General features: G+C 38.3%; 1 protein-coding gene across 1 annotated transcript in view; it reads left to right on the plus strand.

Annotated features, from left to right (window-relative positions):
* Positions 1-21,078, plus strand: part of LOC127946326 (CTD small phosphatase-like protein) — a 35,757-nt gene that overhangs the window by 13,406 nt on the left and 1,273 nt on the right. Inside the window, exons 2-6 of the mRNA XM_052542825.1 lie at positions 12,681-12,838; positions 15,547-15,648; positions 17,650-17,706; positions 19,003-19,095; positions 20,029-20,214. Of these exons, the coding sequence (XP_052398785.1) occupies positions 12,681-12,838; positions 15,547-15,648; positions 17,650-17,706; positions 19,003-19,095; positions 20,029-20,214 (596 nt within the window). The remainder of the gene's footprint in view (positions 1-12,680; positions 12,839-15,546; positions 15,649-17,649; positions 17,707-19,002; positions 19,096-20,028; positions 20,215-21,078) is intronic.

The following is a 21,078-nucleotide window of genomic DNA, read 5'->3' on the forward strand; positions in this document are numbered from 1 at the left end:
AATAAACTTGAAATGCACGTCATCGGTGTCATCAGTGAATCCAGCCAATCGTGGATCAGTTGTGTCGTCATCAGAACCTGTGCAGCCGCTCTTCAGAAGCTGCGCTGGCTGAGTTCTCCGGCTACTCTCGAATCGCTCTCGTGGTACTTTGACGGCACACGTCACAGTCACGTGGCGTCAGCGCTGTATCAAGTCGGACAAAATTTCTAACCGGCATGCACTGCTTCAAGTCAGCCGACGATCGGTTTGCGCAAAACTGCATGAAGTCGAACAAGCCTACAGTGTGACGCGTCGACGCATTTCACGCACGTCGACGTATTTTTGTAGTCGACGTAATCGATGACGTCTACGCGTTGTTGCAGCACTACTGCATTGTTTTTAAGTTAAACAGGCTTCAAAAGTCACTAAATTGTTGGAACAATGCTGTACAGTATGTACCTTTGGTGGGGTGTGTTTTTAATGCTCTTTATATGAAGCTTGCACCACTAAACTGTGATATTGTTTTTTGCTGCACACGTGTTATGTAACACTGTATTAAGCCAGGGTGAAATACACACCAAGGAATGTTGTCTTACCTGAAAAAGGCAGAAGGCTGTGATTGTTGTTTGTTATGATGAATTCACATCACCAACATTGAGATGACTGTAAATGTGCAATGTTTGATAGATTATCGTCTTCTGAAAAGAAGCTGCATCTTATAGACTGCCTTTTTGTCTGCATTAATTCTCATAAACTTTATGTATAGCTGACTTTGTGTACATGTTTTTGATGAGAAAAATGTAGACTGAAAAAATGTAGAACAGAAAACTGTGGACTTTTCCATTAGTTTTTAAAACCATATTAGGTAAAATGTTGACACAAAACCACTTGCAATGGAAGTCTGTGAGAGGATACTGTATGTTCCCATAGACCGGTAGTTTCCAAACTTTTTTAGGAGCGACCCTATTTTTATTATTATTTTATATTGATGCGACCCCTATATATATAAAACCCCAAATCCAGAAAAGTTGGGACATTTCATGAAATGCAATAAAATCAAGAATATGTGATTTGTTCATAACCTTTATTTAATTGACTACATTTATGCATTTAGCAGACACTTTTATCCAAAGGGACTTAAAGTGCATTCAGGATATAAATTTTTTTTTTATCAGTATGTGTGTTCCCTGGGAACTGAACCCACAACCTTTGCACTGCTAACACAATGCTCTACCACTGAGCCAAAGGAACCCTAAGGTACAAAGATTTGATTTTTGACATTAGATTTTTTTACGTTTCAGAACCCAAGGTTTAAAAACCACTGCCATTGACTTCCATTGTAAACATTTATCTGTCAGCAGATTTTTTGTTTGTTTTTAATATTGTCACATTGCTTACAAAACCATTGGAGTGTTTAAATGTGTCAGACTTCAAACGCTAGCATTTCTCTATTCCCTTGTCTCGCTTAATGCATTGTAATGAATACTTTCCTGACAGATCCTTCTACTTTTAGTCCTCTCACTTGGTGCTCTTGTTAAGACATTGTTTAAGGCAGTGGAGTGAAACACTGAAATGTAGTTCTGCTGTACCCAGTCTTACTTCATATATTTTTTTATTTTCATACACAGCTGGTCCATTCTGAGGTTTGAGTATAAGGAACTCCCTGCCTCAAGGTGATGCTTCGAGTCAGTACATCATGTGTGTGCTTGCACACTGCAATTCTCTTTTCCCTCACAAAGCTATCAAATGTAAATGCTAGTTATCTCCAAAGCAAAACGACAAGTACTTTGATCCTAATCATTGGTAAGGCTTCAAATAAGTGCTTACTTGACATCACAGTAAAAGGCGGCATTTATTTCGTTATCAAAAACAACAGACTGTTACTGATAGACTTCTGCACTTCTATTCAGCCATAGTAAAATAAATATGTTTGACCTGAGTTTTATATATTTATAGTGTGGCGGGAGGAGCCAATGACAGACACAGTGGGCGTGGCTTTTATTAACAGAAAATAAAGTAAAACAGGACAAATATGTCCAAAGGGGGAGGGTGTCCAAAACAAACAGGGGCTCTGGTGTCCTCGTCATGCTGTGGGGTTCATGTGGGTCGGGCAGTGTTCATGGAGTAAGGGTCAAGGTAAGGGGTGGAGTCCGGCTGCTGCACACGCTCCCCTCTCTGGTCCGGGGCGCGAGGGGCAGCGGCTTCTTCTAGCCGCTTCTAGGTGGAAGCTGACTCGTCACAATATTTATATTAAAGTATGCATTGTATTGCTTTATGGATTAGCAGGTGCAGAGATGAAAAATGTGTTTCTACAGATGACAGGAATAGTTCTCTAGACAATCAACAGTGATTTATGTCTTCTTCAGTCGGCTGGTTTGGCTCTCTGATGTCTTCTGGTTTACATCATACTAACAGACCTGAGACAGAAACGTGAGCTGAACACTGAGTATGCAAACATTTAAAAACCCATGATGTAAGACACGGATCTTCACCTCTCATCTGGCTGATTAGGGAAGGAACTAGCCGGAAGGAAGACTTAAGCAATTGGCTTCACTACGACAACATGGAATGTTAGAGTAAAATGATACGGTGTAAAAGGGTGAATACAGTTAAAATCACTTTCTCATTTTTCCTCTTTCGAATCAGCCTTCGGAACAAAACCGCAAAACAGATTTGTGAACTTGTTGTTTATCACTCTCAGTTCCTTTGTTTGCTCACATCGAACTGACCAACTTAATTATTAAAGCAACAACTGAGCGGGCGTTTGACGCTTTACCCGGCCCTTCCCTCTGTCTGTTTCTGTATCCCTCTCTTCTTTAACTTTTCCCCAATTTCCTTCTTGTCACTCTCCACTCACAGACACACAGACCACAGTTAATTCTGTCCCCTGTAATAAAGCTTCTTTGCAGATGGGTTTTTTTCCACACTGTGGGTCAGAGGGTTATTATCTCTTCCTGTCAGGAATGTAAGGAATTTCCTGTGCATTCCTCTTCTGGCTGTGAGAGCAAAGAGACCGTGCCCACCCATGTGACCGCTCTGCATCAGGTTTAATTCCCTTGCTGACTGTGGGAATGGTCTGCATAAGATGAAAACAAAGCTTCAGTTGAAGTCCCATTTTAGCAAAGCTGGAAGCTGCAGACAGGGAAAGGGGAATTGCTAGAATGTGTCTTTGCAGCTCTTGTTTTGTGTATTGAGATTTTTCCTTGTGCATTTCTGTTTTCTGCACTGTGATTTCCCAAAAAGACAGCTGTCAATCAAACGTCAGTATCTTTGGAACGTCAGGCCCTTGTAGACTTGGTTTTCTGTCATTTGTTGTCTGCAGGATTCTGAGTTTTTCTCTCCGACTCTGTCTCCTTTGGTGTCTCTACACAATCTAGGGCTGCACTAAAAAAAAGAAAATCTAACTAATCCAATTTGTTTTTTTGTTTTTTTTTGTTGAAGCACCACTTTAGTGGACAAACGTTTTGTGATTTAAAAATCCAAATTACTATAAAAATAATGTTTATTATATAAATAATATAAAATAAAATAAGTAATATTACATAGAACCAAAGGGTTAGGGTAAATATGCTTTTCTGAGACAGCTTAGATTGTACAATGTAGAGGAGGTATAAAATTAATCTTTCTTTTATTTAGTTTTTAAAATCAGCTTTCGGAAACAAGAAAGCACAAAAAAGCATACTTATTTGTAAACTTAAAATAAAAATGCTCCATGTTTGTGGCCAATAAAAATAATCATATAATATTTTTTATGATTATGATTATTAATGAACAATATCACACAAAATATTAACACACACACACACACACACACACACACACACACACACACACACACACACACACACACACACATATATATATATATATATATATATATATATATACATATATATAAAAATAATATATTATTTTATTCTAGTACAGAATGTTTTGTAATTTGAAAATTACACTAAGCCTTAGTGTGATTTCAGTTTTATGTTGATTAATCGTGCATCACTAATCTCTGCTTTGTCAGACATTCATGAATACAGACATCTGTTAACCACAGTTTGTAGAGTGAGGTTGAATTTGAATAGAATACACAACACTTCTTCACACTGTAGCGGGGACGGCATCGCCATGCAAACTGACTCCGGCCACATTCCTGTGGTCAGCCAGAGTACATGTTTTTAGATGGGTACATTTGTATGTGTGCATGTGGACAAATCCCTGTTTGTGTTGGACTGACGGTTGTTCAGGGTGCTGGTACAGGGCACAGGCTTCATTATACTGTACTGCCCACCTCCTGTTTGCTCCCCTCCCTCTAGCGTCCTTCTCACCTGCATATTATTAGACTGCTGTGCAAGGCAGACGATCAAGGTGGGAAAATACTAACAGTCTCAAAATGGAGGCCCAGGAGGGGGGGATCACACAGGAACGGTGTTTTGGGAATGTGAACGTAGAGATTGGATCGTACCGTGTGTTATCCTCAGTAGTAGACTTAGTTACTCATTATAATATGTCAGAGAACAGTGCAATTATGTTTTAAAATACTATATAAATATGTTTTAAATCACGCTCTGAGTAATGTTTCTGTGTAGAAGATCGTTTGGCTCGTTTACATCTCGTTACGCCTCAGAGCTCAGCTTGTCACCTGACAGGTAATTATAGTCAGATAGAAAATCAGTGGGTCTAGTGCCTGTGTCTCTTTCTTTGGAGACGCCCCTCAAATTAGTTTCACACAAGTATCTTACAGTGTGTTTATAGACACTTTCTCCTTGAGTGAATGTTTTATTTTTTTTTTATTTTTTTTTTTACAAAATACCAGAATAGAATCTATTCATTTATTTTTATTATTTAATTATAAATTATAAATTAAATTATAAATATAATTTAATTCCATTTATGAAGTTTTTTCCTAAATTCTGTTGTAGACCCCTCGTGTGACTGTTCCTTTATAATAAAGGGGTCAGCAATAATTTCAAATGTGTCGCCTGTTCAGCCCCAACAATATCTCACATCTCACAGAAGCAAGTGACCTGTTATACAGTCATGCACATGGTTAATAATGGTACTAGCCAAAGATGGTTGTTTTGAGATGATCGTAAGGACCAGTGTACTTGGGCTGGACTGAGTTCTTGTCAACCTCATCAAGCTGTACTGGGCCACAGGAAGTGTATTTCCTCATGGTCTGATATGACCTTATGTGTTTTCCAATAGCAGTAATCAGACAGATGCTGTAAGCTATTATCCTAATGCTTCTTTCATTATGAGACTGAGACCTGTTTGGCTCAGAGGTTTTATTTTTATTTAACCTTTATTTAAGGAGGTTAGACGTGCTGAGATTTAAAAGCTTTTAGACCAGAGATACCTGTACCTGGCCAAGACAATAAATAGCACAAAAAGTTTTAGACCTCACATAATTAGATAAAATACACATTCAAGTAAACTAATTTAGCCTACACTCATTTTATAATCCTAAAATCTGATAAATATGGAGGACGTCTATATAATATGCCTTGACATCAACTATTACATGGCTCAGGTCACAAGAGCATAAGTACTTTTTTTCTCTTGTTGATGTAATTCAAATAAGCAGGAAGATTGTGTTGTACAAGGAAATTTTATTGATGTTATTTTAATTGTAATTTCTTTCACCGTCCATGCTTATATTTCAATAAATATATTTGTATCTTTTACAATAAGCATATCAATAGGAGACCTCAAAGTTAAAGGGGGGGTGAAATGCTCATTTTCACTCAATATCCTGTTAATCTTGAGTACCTATAGAGTAGTACTGCATCCTTCATAACTCCAAGAAGTCTTTAGTTTTATTATATTCATAAGAGAAAGTTATTCTGTACCGATTTTTCCCGGAAAAACACGAGCGTCTGTAGGCGTGACGTGTGGGCGGAGCTAAAGAATCACGAGCGCCAGTAGGCTTTTGCTTTGATAGCGCTTGGAAGCTGTGACATTACGTGAGGACAAAACCAACCAAAACAAACCATTGCTAACAGTCAGATTCAGCGTATATTTATGATCCAGAATCAGATCCAGAGGCTGAAATTTAACTGCTGAAACTGTATATATTTGCTTAGCGGTTTTGGAAAATGACTAAGTTTCCAGTTTTTTTTAAGCTGTACATGTGGAAAGTGCAGTTTGATGACAACATCGCATGTTGTTTACTTGATGTGCTTACGCGCCGATAGCTAAGTTAACAACACAGAGATATTTGAAGCAGTTTTACTCTTTCAGTTTGATGACAACATCGCATGTTGTTTACTTGATGTGCTTACACGCCGATAGCTAAGTTAATAACACAGAGATATTTGAAGCAGTTTTACTCACCGCATTCGGTTCCAACACACGATCGTGACCCTTTTTCGTTGGGATTGCATCATCCTTAAGAAATAAACGATGTGCAAATCCGTCGTCAAACTGGGCCTTGTTTGTAAAACAAGCATCTTCGAAATGCAGGGAACAAACACAAACACTTACACAACTCCGTTGATGCTCTGTAAAAATAAACTCCATCCACTGGTCCCTTAATGCTGTTTCTCTTTAGGTAATCTGTGCAGGGTTGTCTTGCCCTGGCAACCAAAAACACACTCCTTTTGTGACATTTCGCGACACTCTCGCTCTGATCACTGAATGCCTCTGCTCTCAGTGCTCTGCTATACAGGAGCGCGCGCTCTTCCGGGAGAAGTGCCCTAAGGACCCATATAAGGAAATTCCACTCCATCTAACGTCACACAGAGCCATACTCGAAAAAAACTTTCCGAAACTTGTGACAAACCGGAAGGAGTATTTTTGGAACAGAAACAACTTAATTTTCAACCTTCAAACATACAACTTAATTTTTTAAACTTTGTCCATGTTTAGCATGGGAATCCAACTCTTTAACAGTGTAAAAAACTCTGCATGAAAGTATGCATGAAATAGCATTTCACCACCCCTTTAACATACATGGACAAAAAAAAATCTGATTACCTGAATAATTATATAAATACAATAATAGGCTGAACTTGTTAAAAATCACATGCCATGTTTTCCTGCTATTTTTTTTTTACTGCACTGTACTAGTTCTTGATTTAATGAAAGTGTATATAATTGGTTGATTGTTAGCACTTCAAGGTGCAGTAACGATAAACGTTACTAGTGTTGTCATGGTACCAAAATTTCAGTATTCGGTACCGATACCAGTGAAAATACACAGCCTTCTGTACCAATTTCGGTACCAATCAAAACACCAATATATGCTAAAAAAAAACAAAAACAATGCCATTCTTTATAATTATTTAACATTGTGTTTAAAGTAGGGATGCACCGAAATTTCGGCCACCGAAAATTTTCGGCCGAAAATGGCCTTTTCGGTTTTCGGCCGATAGACTTTTATCACCGAAACAACACCGCCGAAATGTTGTGATGACGCAAACAGAAACCGCGACCTGCACGTGCACCAGCATAGTGCAGACCACGAGCTCCACGCGACATTCACTTAACACCAGTGAGAACATTCTCTCTCTTCGTATTGCTTTATTCGCAGCACTAAAACGTCTCCTAACAAAGAGATTAAGACGGACCACGAAGTAAAAACAAAGAAAAGTACAGTCTTAGTCACTCACTGAGATCTTTTCGGATCCTCTGCACTTCATCGCGAATGTGCTTGATCCGCGTTATAAACATAGACAGTAAAAGAAATGGACACAGCGACCCCATTGGAACTCAATTGAGACAAATGAAGCCCAGTTTTAGCGTTTTTTAGCACTTCCGTTTCTGACGCGCAGACTCAAACGAAGCTTGACGACGTCAGCAACCTGTCTGCCAGATATAAATCTTCTAGTAGCTGTGCGTGCAAACTGCCATCGTTAATCTTGCAGAGACGGCGAGCTTGAGCGGGGAGATCTTTGTCGTGAGTGAGCAGGAGTAAGTACTCTGATTAATTATTTTGTATAGTATTTTAAAATGTAATGCCAGTACGCCATATTAAGTTAATTGCCTGCGAGCTTCTCCTCCTGTCTGTACGGTAATGCGACAGAGAGCCGAGTGGTTATGACGCAATCGTTAGCCTATTTTTTACAAAAACTGTTTATACGGGGCCATAATGTAACATAGAAGGTAATGGAGCCCTTTATTCATTGTCGTGTATCTTTAGAGATAAATAATGGACAAACAGAGTCTTTAAACGCCTCAGATGTAAAGTTATTCGCTGTCAAAGTGACGCCAAAATGAATGGGAGTCAATGGGAATGCTAACGCAAGTGAAGTTCTGCTAAAAGATGGCAGCCCCCACCCGACTTCAACTTCCGGTCGAGTTCCTTGCCCCTTGGTTATAAAACCATTACTTGGATGCGGAAATAATAAGGCAGCGCGCACGAGAAATTATCTAGGCCGCGCTGGATGCGGAGAACCCGCGTGGAGACGGAGAAGCGCCAAGTGCAGGAGACAGATCAGAGCGCAGAAAAGACTGGTCTCTGCACCAGATGAGTGGCATGCACCCTTGTTGTCTGATATGTTCAGTAGAGGTGGGCAGATCGATACTAATATCGATAATATCGATACCAACGTTGGTATCGGTATTGATCGATACCAACGGGAAAATATCGATACTTAAGTTTCAGTTTCTCTCGTTTTGCCACCTGGCCGTGTTTGTCAAAATGCTGCTGCTGTCACAGAGCAGAGCAAGCTCTAAGAGTGCTGCTCGTGCTCGACACTGCTCTCCGCCCCCTCTCCTGTGTTGTACCGTCACGTGACTCACCACTAGCGCTACCACCAGCAGTCAGGCGCGCGCACCGCTCAGCCGCGCATTTCTAACAGCAGTCAGTCAGAGGCGGAGAGAAAGAAGAGCGCTGTATGGCTGTATTTTCAGGCCGATCTACCCTTTTTGTGTTAGCTGTGAAAGGGATACTAGTTTCTATATTTAAACTTCACCTAGATGTGCACCAGAATTAATTATTTTTTATTATTTTATCAATAACTGATTCTCCAAGAGCAGTGGATATTACAAGGCGCCTATCAGAAATGATTGTGAAGGACCTGCAGCCTCTTTCCATAGTGGAAGATGTCGGCTTCAGGAATTTTGTATAAGGAGAATTTGTTTTACAATTGTGAAGTAAAACGTTGTGACTTTAAGAAAACAATCCTGAAAAGAAGTGCACAAGAGGAGAAACATTTTTTTATTAACATGCTACTTGAAAAGAGAATTTGTTTTTACATTTTTTATATTTGTGAAGTAATCATTTTGTAACTTTGTTTATTTAAATAAATCAGAAGTAACCAAAAGTTGTTTCTGAACAAAAGCTTTCGTAGTACTGATTAATAACACAAAATGCAAATCACAAAAACAAATTAAAAGTCATGAAAATTCATTTAGATTTAGGTTGAAGACGCATCCACCTTAATTATTAAAAAGTATCGATATTGGTATCGGTATCGGCGATACTGGCCCTGTATTTACTTGGTATCGGATCGATACCAAATCTAGCGGTATCGCACACCTCTAATGTTCAGTGAAATTCTGCAAGAAAGTGTCTCAAATAATAATAATACGTTGGCTATTTTGTTCTTAGGCTACTATATATATATATATATATATATATATATATATATATATATATATATATATATATAGATATAGATAGATAGATAGATAGATAGATATATCTATATCTATATATATACACACACACAAACATATACATAAAAAATATCAGATTGTAGCCATATTTATGCTAGATTTTCTGCTAGATTTCTTCTTTAATTTGATAAAAATGTTTATTTATGCCCTGGCCCTATTTAAATACACTCTCTCAAATATTTCTCAAATGTCAGGCAGATGACAAGCTCAACTGCTCAACAGCTAGATGGTTAACTGTCTGAAGTCCCCATCCCCAGAAGTGACAACCCTCTTGCCTATACTGGAGAAGTGATGCACTTTTTAGTCCTACAGAGAAAACAATTTCAAATGCACTTCACCTAAATGCACTTTGTTTTTATGAGAGAACTGTTCATTTTAAAACCTTTCTGCAGGCCAGTAGGCCTGTACATTATTATTAAATATACACATGAGTGGGATAAATTTTTGGTTAGAATTTTATTTTATACTGTGCATTGTTGCAATGTGCTTAATAAATATTTGCATCATTTGTAATTATGTATTTTTATGTTTTTTATTTTTAAATAAGTTATGTAATTGTAATTATCTTTGAAACTTTAATATTAATTTATGCAATTGCAATGTCTTAATTTTAGTAAAGTTAGTACATGGTCATAGCAATAAATGCAATGGTACTAATAATTGGCATAATTTCTTTCGGTGTTTCGGTTTCGGTTTTTGGCCTTGGTTTTCTCTTTTTCGGTTTTCGGTATCGGCCAAGAATTTTCATTTCGGTGCATCCCTAGTTTAAAGTTTTTCTACAAGTAATATAATTATGAAAAACAGTAAACAAGTTTCACCCAAATTTCATTTGTCTTTTAATAAATACAATTTAAACACATTTTATTTTTTGGTAAATAAAGGGGATTTGCTATTAAAATTAAAACATGGAAGAAATACTGTGTGATTTATTTCTTTAAAAAAAATAAGTTTTATTAATTTTTTTAGCAGTAGTAGCAGTATCACATACATTCTACTAAATAATAGTAATATTTCTAGCACAATGCCTTTATGTAAAAATGAGCTTATTTTGACGGGTTGCTGTGAATACCTTTACATTGACACTGGTTTTACTCAAATGAAACGGTAAATTGCTTGTGAAGTGACTCAGAACAGTTCTGGTGATGTCGTTTATGTATTTATGTCCTCATTACTGCAAGCGTCATGCGCTTCAGTCTAGGTAGTTAACAAACCCGCACGTCTCTGCCATTCATTCATTCATTCATTCACACAGAGACGCGCAGAACATGCAGGATTCATATTTCAACCAACTTTTGCGGCTTAACATTTACAGATACAGATACTGGTCCATATGGAGATTTGATTTGATTAATTTATGCCAACTTTGACAAATTAATTAAAGTATTAAAATGTACGTTTAATTTTCATGTCTGGATTTTGAGATTCCGTCCTCGTTTTCTGCTTCACGGAAATCATAGCACTGTTTGCGTCAAGAACCGGGTTGACTGGGTACTTTGTACCTAAAGAAACCTGGTACCGTGACAGTTAAAAAAACTTTGTACCGACTTGGTACCGAAAGAACCGGGTCTTTTGACAACACTAGGTGTTACTGCAACAATGAGAGCACTTGGCCCTCACGACTGACCTGGATAGCATGAAACCCTATCTGTACTGTGCCACTTTAACATGCAGCAGGTCACAATATAGTAGTATGACTAGAAAGACACATCTACACCGACATCTCAGTCATCAATCATTGAGCCTATTGTGACTCAGTTTATCCAAAACAGTTATTTTTTAAAATAAAATACACATTTTACACGTTTTACTTGCCCCTTCTATTTTGCCAAACATCTGCTGCTGTCAGGAGCAACCTGTTCTTCCAATACCAATACCTGGCCTGCATGCCTCATTAGATCAACTCGTTCAGTTTTTCTGTGACCAAGTGATGTCATAGTACTGTTTGTTTAGTTCCTGCAGTTACTGGGCAAAATATCATGCACGTATGTATACACAACCAGAATGTTATTGTGAGAGGGGCAGATGGGTTACTTTAAAAGGAAAGGCTGTTTAGATTTTTTAGTTAGGGTTGGGTCGATAGACGATAACTTATTAATTTACAATGAATTTCTATTATAGATCAGTGGTTCTATAGTATTTTGTCACGCTGTAGGAATCATTAGTTCCCTTATAAGGATTCACGCTTCTAACTCCAATTACAATACTATTACACCCCCCCCCCCCCCCAACCGATGTCAACATCCATCGCGATGTTTCACTGTAGACATCGTCTGATGCCAAATTTGTTGACATCGCCCAGCCCAATTTTGAGTTGCTTTGTTTTGTTTGTCCCATATTTTGGAATCATGCAAACCTTCTGTGAATTATTTTACAATAAAGAGGACATTCTATTGGTTTTTTGTTTTGTTTTGTTTTGTTTTGTTTTGTTGAAAAATGCCGTTCCTTTATTTTGGGACTGTGCAAACCTTGGGATCATGCAAACAGTTATTTCACAGTAAAGAGGATGTTTTTTTAATGTAATTTTTGTTTTATTTTATTTTACTGCAACCCTTGATGTCATGCTAATGTTCGTGCACATGTACACTCAATTTTAGACCCACTGCCATCAGCTTAATCATGTCTTCCTCACATTCAGCATTTACAATGTCTCATTTGCATTTTTTTACAGGGCTTTTTAAATCAGGTTGTGTAACTGTACTTAAGACTTATTGCTGTGCACAATGACGTGCTGTTGTATGCATTAAATGCAAAAACAGAACTGCTGGCGTACAAGCATAGGGGGTAAAGGTGACTGAGTCGCCCATAGAGACGCGTATTGTGTACCATAATACACAAACGGAGCTGTTTGCACACTTGTTCAGTCATGTGAGCTGTGCAGGTTACCCAATAAGCAAACTCCGACAGACTGTTGTTTTTTCACTCGTTACGACCTCCTTCGTGAATGTGTGCTGTACGCCAGGCCAACGGATTTAAAGTTACAGGGAAGGGAAGATAAAGCCCCAGATGTTTTGAACAGGATGTTTTGAACAGTTTGTCCATTTGCAGTGACCAATGTCTGGTGTGTGTGTTTTTCTCTGTCACAGTCTCCCAGTCCAACAGCAGTTTAAAGAAACACAGGAACAGAAGTATCTTTAGTCCCTTCTTCTGCTGTTTCCGGGACTATAATGTGGAACCACCAGCCACCAACAACAAGACCTGCTCCCTCCCTCCACCTGCCGAGGAGAACAGCAGCCCTCCAAAGGTGAGCCCTCATTTATTTCTCTAAAGACAGTTTTAACAGCTTGAAAATCTTCAGCAATGGATGCATGAAATTGCAGAGTTCAAGTCTGACTGCGTTTGAATTGCTAATGTTGGTCCATTTCAGAGTAAAGTCTGTTTATTAGCAAACTTTGCTCATTTTCTCTCGGTTTAGCTGAGGTTTTTTTCTTGTTTGTGAGCTGCGCCCGAATGCAGGCTCTGTGCATGCTGTTCCCGTGTCCACACCGCAAAGTTTTCCAGCTGTTCCGAACTCTGTGAACCCGCCTGGATGTTTACCATCCAGTTCTAGAAATGATGGGCCCGCTTTCCCTCACACACATTCTTCAGTTTCCACCCACATACACACACACTCTCTCTCTCTCTCTCTCTCTCACATTCCTGAACTGGTTCTAATTCCAATAAAGTATGTGTCTTGTGTGATTGATTACTTGCTGCCCATATAGTTCCAGCCCCTCTTTCCTTTTCTGTTTCTTTCTTTCTCTCTTTCTCCCATTGGCTATGTACACTTAAGGGGGAATACGCATTGTGCCCACTGAAAGTGTTGTTTATTTGCACGTCATCTCTGCTGTTTTCAGGTTAATAAAGTAATTATGCAAAACAGGTCACCTTGTTGAAAAGTAAAAAGCACAAATGAGATCGTTTTAATATCTCGGTTGTTTCTCCTAGGGAACAAAATCAAATTGAGTCTTTTGCAACTGGTTTTCATATTGTTCTCCTGAGGAAAAAGTCTCAAATTCGACTGAGAGTAGCCCAGTCTGACTGCAGTTAATAGTCTGTATTTTCTCACTCTTTCTTGTTCTTTTTTCTCTTGCACTCATCCAAACACACACACACACACACACACATTCTGGGCAGTGTACCGTGTGAAGTGACCTCACTGTCCGTGCTGAAACTTTTAAGCCAGAGCGCTCCACAAACACTCCTGTGTGCTGCCAAAGCAGGTACAGGCAGCTATAAATGGATCTGAATCAGATCGCATTACCGCAGTGTTTGCCTGCAAACGACTCGCGATCTGCAGAGGAATGTCCTGCTGTTTTACATGTTCATGTGTTCTAAGCTGCCCTGTTTTAGATCCACAGACAATTTAAATGAAACCCATGTGTTTTCCGGCTCTTCCGGAGAGATTCCTTGCAGGATTTAGCTGTGAACAAGGATGGGATTTCTGTCTGCATGTCTGTCTGTCTTAGTCATGTTGTAATGATGTACAATAGTTCGTCATTTCTGTGCTTTCACAGTGTCGTGTTTGTTGTGCTTGTTTTTTTGATGATTCTCTTCCCCCCGTTTTGTTTTGTTTTTTTCTTTTTTCTCTTACTTAACTGGTTTTATTTCTCAGTGTGATCAGGTCCAGGTCATCCTTATTCCCAGTGTATGTATTATCTTTATTTCGTTTTATTACATTTTTTTGCCTGCATGCTTATGCATAAATCTCTGTCTCTTGAGAGAAACTTTTCTGACTTTAGTTCCGTGATGCATTAAGCTTCTTCATCACTTTACATAATAATAATCTTGGAAAACAGCCACATATTGTGCCTCAGTGACAGAAGTGACCTTGGGCATTGAATTTATTAAACCTTTGAATTGAATTAATTACACAAAGATCCTATCACTTACAGCAATACATTTTGCAATGACCTGCACAATCCTTCAGTGCAGATTTTATTTTATTTTTCTCACACACAGCTCAGATCTCATCAAAATGTTTCATGTATCCTCGATCTTTACACAATATATCGTCACGAGCCGCAGGGTTTAATTTGGTTTTGTTTGTATGTTTTTTTTATTTTTTATTGTATGTTTAAGCCGTGATTCCCATCCACTTACATTATATGACTGATAGACCGCAACGGTTTCAGTTAAAAATCTCGGTTTGTGTTCTACTGAAGAAACAAAGTCACCTACATCTTGGATGCCCTGGGGGTAAGCAAATAAACATACAATTTAAATTTTTTTTGGTGAACAATCCCTTTAAGCTTGGTTATAGAGTCATATGGTCAAGTTAACTGGGAGACTGGTAGTGCTGATAGCAATAAGCTGTACTTAAGGACAACAGCAGTCTCAGAAAGTCAAATCATCCCACACTGCACCTGCTAGAGGAAGAGCGTGCAGAGAGGTTTGCTGATCTGTGCCAGGCCTTCACGCTGAGCTGGAGATAGGGGAGACCCAAATCCTGAAACACACTCCACCTGCCTCTGCCTGCTCGGCTAAATGCTAGCATCCATGCTGAGCAAATGCTGGCAGGAGTTCTCATTCTCACAGTAATTGTAATCAAACCTCAGATCCGCCGGTGTTTTCTAAGATGACAGCTGGGAATGTCTCACCGCCTGCTTCCAGATCCTCCTGCTTTGACTGACTGACACTTAATGACTGCTTTCAGTATCTTCCCTCTAATGCATTTTGAAAGTGTCTGGACTGGAGTAAAGGTTAAGTTGGGAATTTAGTGAACCACACACTGTTAGCTATCATTTTTCACTCAGTGCAAACAGTTTATCATAATACAAGCCAGTGCAATTAACATGGATATAGATAAGAATCACCCCCTTTTAAAAGAATCACATCGGAGGAGGGCTTTTAGCTTTTGATGATCATTCTGAATGTCTGGCTGATATGATAAGCATGCATCTTTATCCTCCATTGAACTGCTTGTTTGCTCTCCTGTCCTCCTTACATCCATCTGTTCTGTATTTCCTCCAGCCTCCAGCCGAATACCTCTTGCCTGAGGTCAGCATTAATGATTACAGCAAGAACTGTGTGGTCATTGACCTGGACGAGACCCTCGTGCACAGCTCCTTCAAGGTACTTCTGAATACACACACACACGCACTAAAAATACTACAATTTTGATATTATGATATTTCAGATAGCAATGGATTAGTGGCACGTTGGGGCTAGTAATGACCTTTTGAAGAGCACCAAGTAATGTTCAATATTGTTTTAAAACCTATGGAGGCAGCCTTTTATATAGTAGGCGTCTTAGTTATTCTACCTCCAATGATAACTTGTTTTGGCTGCATTTAGTGTCATAACTATTCTTTTCAAAGAAGGAAATCCCAGAAAACACAATTATCAAAGATGGTGGAGAATGCGGGCAAAATATTGAGTATGAATGCCTGTCTTTCATTCAAGACTGACAGGAGTAGTTTAAAATAGTAATCAGAAATAGTCAGTATTTGTCTGTTATTCGTTTTTATTTCCATAAGAGCAATTTCAGGAGATTTAGTCCTGAACAGTGGTTTTGAGTGGCCAGACGATGTATTTGTGCGACCTAAGACATGATAACAGAAGGTACTGGCAGTATTTTGAGGCCGTTGGGGTGGATTTTAAGTCTCAAATGAATGAAATCCTCTTCCGAGATTACATGTTTGTCTGGTCCCTAGAAAGAAGCGCTTCGGGGAGCCACCTGCTAAGTGCAGTGACCCACTTCTCTGCATCTTTGTTTTAGGCGTGGTTTTAGCTCTCCCTCTCTCTCACACATACACACGGTCAGACAAACAACTATGGCCAGCTGATTGCACACAATCACCCCACATTTACATATGCACACACATCCTGCTTAATGCATACACGTCTTCCAAAGCTGGATACATCCCCACTCCCAAAAGAGAACGACAGTGACAGATACTGAATGTGTTTGCTCGAAGACTAATAACTGTGTTTTGTTAAGCCTGTCCTCCTTTAAAATGTCTGCCTGGCAGCTCCTGTTTTTGCTCAGAAAAGAGAGAAAGGCGGCGACTGAGAAAAAGAGGCCCAGAGAGAGGGATGCATGCCTTTGTGCGCGTTCACAACCTCACATACACACACAAATACACCCATCCTTACGCCAAAACACACACCCACATACACACACACACATCACATTAGAAAGGTATGCTCACAGTTACACAAAAAAGATTACTTGACCGAGTGTTTACAATATATTCTATTACAAAAACAAAATTAATCTCACATCAATCTCAAAGTCGACGTGTTTTCTTATCTGGAAGCCTTGTATAAATTAGGATAATGTGCAGTCATATTGTCTTTTTTATGGGGTTATACAAGACCCCTTCCAACTACAATTTATATGTTGTGTTTGGTCACACACACACACACAAACACACACACACACACACATATATATATATTCTAGCTAATAAATATATTGCAATGATTCCAGTGTTACAATTCCTATTCATATAGATCACACACTCCTCCTGCTGGCCAAATTATGAACTGATGTATAAATCACTTCACTGTGAAAACTGTTCTGAAATTAGTCCTTTCATTAAATATTTAATTCAGACAGACATTAAATTACTAAACATTTTAACACATTTTTATCAAATTTTCCATATGAAAACATTCTTAAAATCGGATTTATTTCAGCTGTTGGGTGAGCCTTCTTCTCTGCTGTCAGGTCAGAGCTGAGCTTCTCAGAATTTCCTTGTTTTTAACAAGCCCTTGAAAAGTGCATAGAGCCAAAGTTGATTCTCCTGTCCTCATCCTCATCTCCCTTTCGCTTTCTCTTTTCTCTCGTAGCCACCCGTTGAGTCTCTTTCATCGTCTCCCAGCACTCCGCTTTCTTTAAAAGCATATCAAGTCTCAGTTCCTAGCTCCATGCAGTCAGCTGTCAGAAACACACATGCTCAAATGCGCACACTCATGCACTCATAAAGCTCAAAGAAGTCTAATTGAAAGTCTTGACTACAGGTAGCTGTGCAGCAGTGGATGCCTCCCTCTGGCTCTCTCAGCTGTAACACACTTACAGTAGGTTTCAAGCCGGCTCCTAACGCATGATTTCCTGTTTTGTGCCCGCAGCCCATCAGCAACGCAGACTTTATAGTCCCTGTGGAGATTGATGGAACAGTTCATCAGGTACTGTGCAAATAGGTTCAAATGTAGCCATGGGTAAATTACTAACAAAGCTCTCGCCCCCTTTGAAATTGGACTGCGTTTTTTGGGCTGCAGTTTCACGTAATCTTGACAAGCTGTGTCGTAAATTTAAATGAAAGGATATTTTGCATTCCATACACGTTAATCGACAGCATTTGTGGCATAATAAAAACTAATATTATTTTCCTTTGTTTTCATTCTTGAATTTTTTTTTCTTTTTAAGCAGTTGCAATAATATTTCTGCAAACAATGTGCAATTTTTGAGCCATAAAGCTGCTTAAACCATCTTCTTACAGCTATTTTAGGGCACTGGGAAACAAAGTTGTAAAATTAGACTTTTACCTAGTTATTTAAGTGATTTTTTACATTCAAATTATGCTAACACTTTTGGTTACTACACTGCAAAAATTATTTGTTAAAATATATGGTTAAAAAAGCACCCAGAAATTTACCATAAAAATGCAGTAGCAACTTTTAATTAAACTGAAATTAAATTTACAGTTAAAATAATAATAATAATAATAATAATAATAATAATAACAAAATAAAAAGTTTTAGTAACTAAAAGGGAAATAATTTTTTGTGATAGTCAACATTATGCCACAAATGCAGTCCATCAAGCTTAACTTAACTAATAGAACCTGGAGTTTTATAAAAACTTAGTGACCTCGCTTGTTCTTAGTGTTTTCTGCTGTATTAAAGCATCATATGTAATGACATCTTACCATTTCCAACATGTGTCCTCTGAGGCTTTATATTTTTATTCAGTTTTGTCCATCCTTTCATCTCTTAAGAAGTCATACTGTATATGAGTGGCCCCAAAGGGCTCATGCTAAATCCCAGTCTGAATCTCATTTCCTTTTTATCATTCTCCTCGAGTCATTGGGTGCGATGTAGTCAGCAGCACTCGCTCGTGGTAACTAACTCCAAATAAACAAATGTCACCATTCTGAACACAGCCGAAAGCTCAGAGTAAACACACTTGAGGGGAGTCTGAATTGTGTTGATAGAAAGCCTGTGTGTGAGTCGAAGAGGCTTATTTGTTGCTGGAATACATCTGCGAGGTGGCTGGTACCTGGTTCAAGTAATCCAGGATAGGCTTTGTGGATCAGGGTTGGCCTGTTCTCGGTTACTTGCACTGGGTTGCAGCAACTGAACGACAAGTTCAAGACTGAAACTCTACGAAGAGGTTTGTTGAAAGTTCAGTGTCAGCATCTCTTGTGTCAGAACTGGTTTGTTTTTCTATCAGTAATAGCTGTTTATTTGGTTTGTTTGAAGGTGTATGTGCTGAAGAGGCCTCACGTGGATGAGTTTCTGCAGAAACTTGGAGAACTGTTTGAATGTGTTCTTTTTACAGCCAGCTTGGCTAAGGTAAGATTCTTCTGACGTTCTTTTTCTTTCTTATTCTAGTCAGTAGTTTCCAATATTTGGTCAATTAGTCAATATTTCACAGACTCGGTTTATAGCAAAGGAAGTCATTTTCAGTGACAGCTGCAACGTTACCATTGCAAATGCAATGTGTGTGAGTCCAGTGACTCGACAAAGTTGAGAAAAGCTTTAATGCTGTTTAGAGTGATTTTGCCGTTCTGTGTGATTTATATATATAGCTATAGAATACAAATAAAATCAACTGAGAAAGTTCGTCATGCATTGATAATCGTTTATCTTGTTCATGAGATGATGTATTATGCACTACTGGTATTAATATAAAATGCATTCCTTACAAAACAGCAACAAAGCAAACTCTCAAAAGAGTGTGTCATCTTATATTATCACAAACTATCCCAGTTTTTCAAAAGCTGAAGGAAATCAATCAGATTTCAATCCATTCAGTAATGCGGTTTGTAAAAATTATTTATTCAAGGAATTAATTATTTATTGTTTGCTGAGCTTGAGTTGGAGACATAAATATTTATATTTATTGCTTATTTACTCTTTTTTTTATTGTTATGATTATTATTATAACTATTACATGAATGCGTTTGTAATAATTATTCAAATTATACATTTCATTTTTTATTTTTTTTTGATGGATTTGAGTTGGATGCATAAAGTATATATTATATGTTAAATTCATTTCAAATGAATTTGTTATTATTAATAATATTTTTATATGATATTATGATATTATTTCATGTGTTTTGGGAGGGGGCTGGATTTGAGTCAGGTACATAAAGTGTTTATTTAACAGTAAGTTTGCCTCAGCCTCTTGTTTTGGATTACCTGTTTGTGTATGACCTCTGCCTGTCTTTGGATCCTCTACCTTCGTGTCACCATGCATTTGTCTCTATTTTGCTCTTGCAGTATGCTGACCCTGTAGCAGACCTGTTGGACCGGTGGGGCGTGTTCAGGGCACGGCTCTTCAGGGAATCCTGTGTGTTCCACCGGGGGAACTACGTCAAAGACCTCAGCCTTCTGGGCAGAGAGCTCAACAAAGTCATCATAGTGGACAACTCACCTGCCTCTTACATCTTCCATCCAGAAAATGCAGTATGTGTCACTATGTGCCACACCTGCAATTTATTTTTCATTACAGCATCAGAATACACTATTCATATATAATATAGATTGCATGCATGTTGACTCCCAGTGCATGCATTTATGTCTTCATCTCTCCCTCATCTGGAACTAATGAGGTAGAACCCAGCCACTGGCACTTTACACTCCTTTGTCAAAGCTTCTCATCAATTATAGACTCAGTGTGTTGTGAGAGACCTGTGGAGGAAGCTGCAGTCAAACAGATCCCACTGTACCTCAGTGCTGTCACCTCCCTCCTACACATGCTTGCATCCCTCCCGTTAGACGAGAAGCTGTTATTCTGTATTCAAACTAATGAACTAAAGGTGCTGATTAAAGCCTGATAGCTGTAGCTATTCTCAATTCTGCACGATTGGGTATAATAAAATCCGAATCTAAAAAAGTGAGATTATCGAATCACAAAGGCTGGGATTTAATTAAATATCTTCTGAGCTATGTTGTTTCACTGTTTTCATTGTCTCGGAGCACCTCGGTTTCCGAGTTTGGGTCACTTATAACACTTATTATTGTGAACGCAACAAACAGTGCCATAAGTATTAGCATTGTAATTTAACAGTTGTACTGTGAAATAGAACAATAATAACAATTTATTATTCATATTTTAATTGTATTTAACACTTTTTATTTTACAGTGAAGTATTATTTTTTTGAAAAACAACGATTACATGTATTATTAGTTTTATTTATATGTAATTGCAATTTAATTTTATTTGTTTTAGAAAATGAAATGTTTTTCCCCCCACCACAAATCATGATCACAAATCAAAATTCATCAGTTATTGAACACGTTTCGAATTTCTCTCTTAAATCTTGCTG

The sequence above is a fragment of the Carassius gibelio genome, chromosome A24 (genome assembly GCF_023724105.1).
Source record: "Carassius gibelio isolate Cgi1373 ecotype wild population from Czech Republic chromosome A24, carGib1.2-hapl.c, whole genome shotgun sequence".
In the NCBI taxonomy this organism is placed as follows: domain Eukaryota; kingdom Metazoa; phylum Chordata; class Actinopteri; order Cypriniformes; family Cyprinidae; genus Carassius; species Carassius gibelio.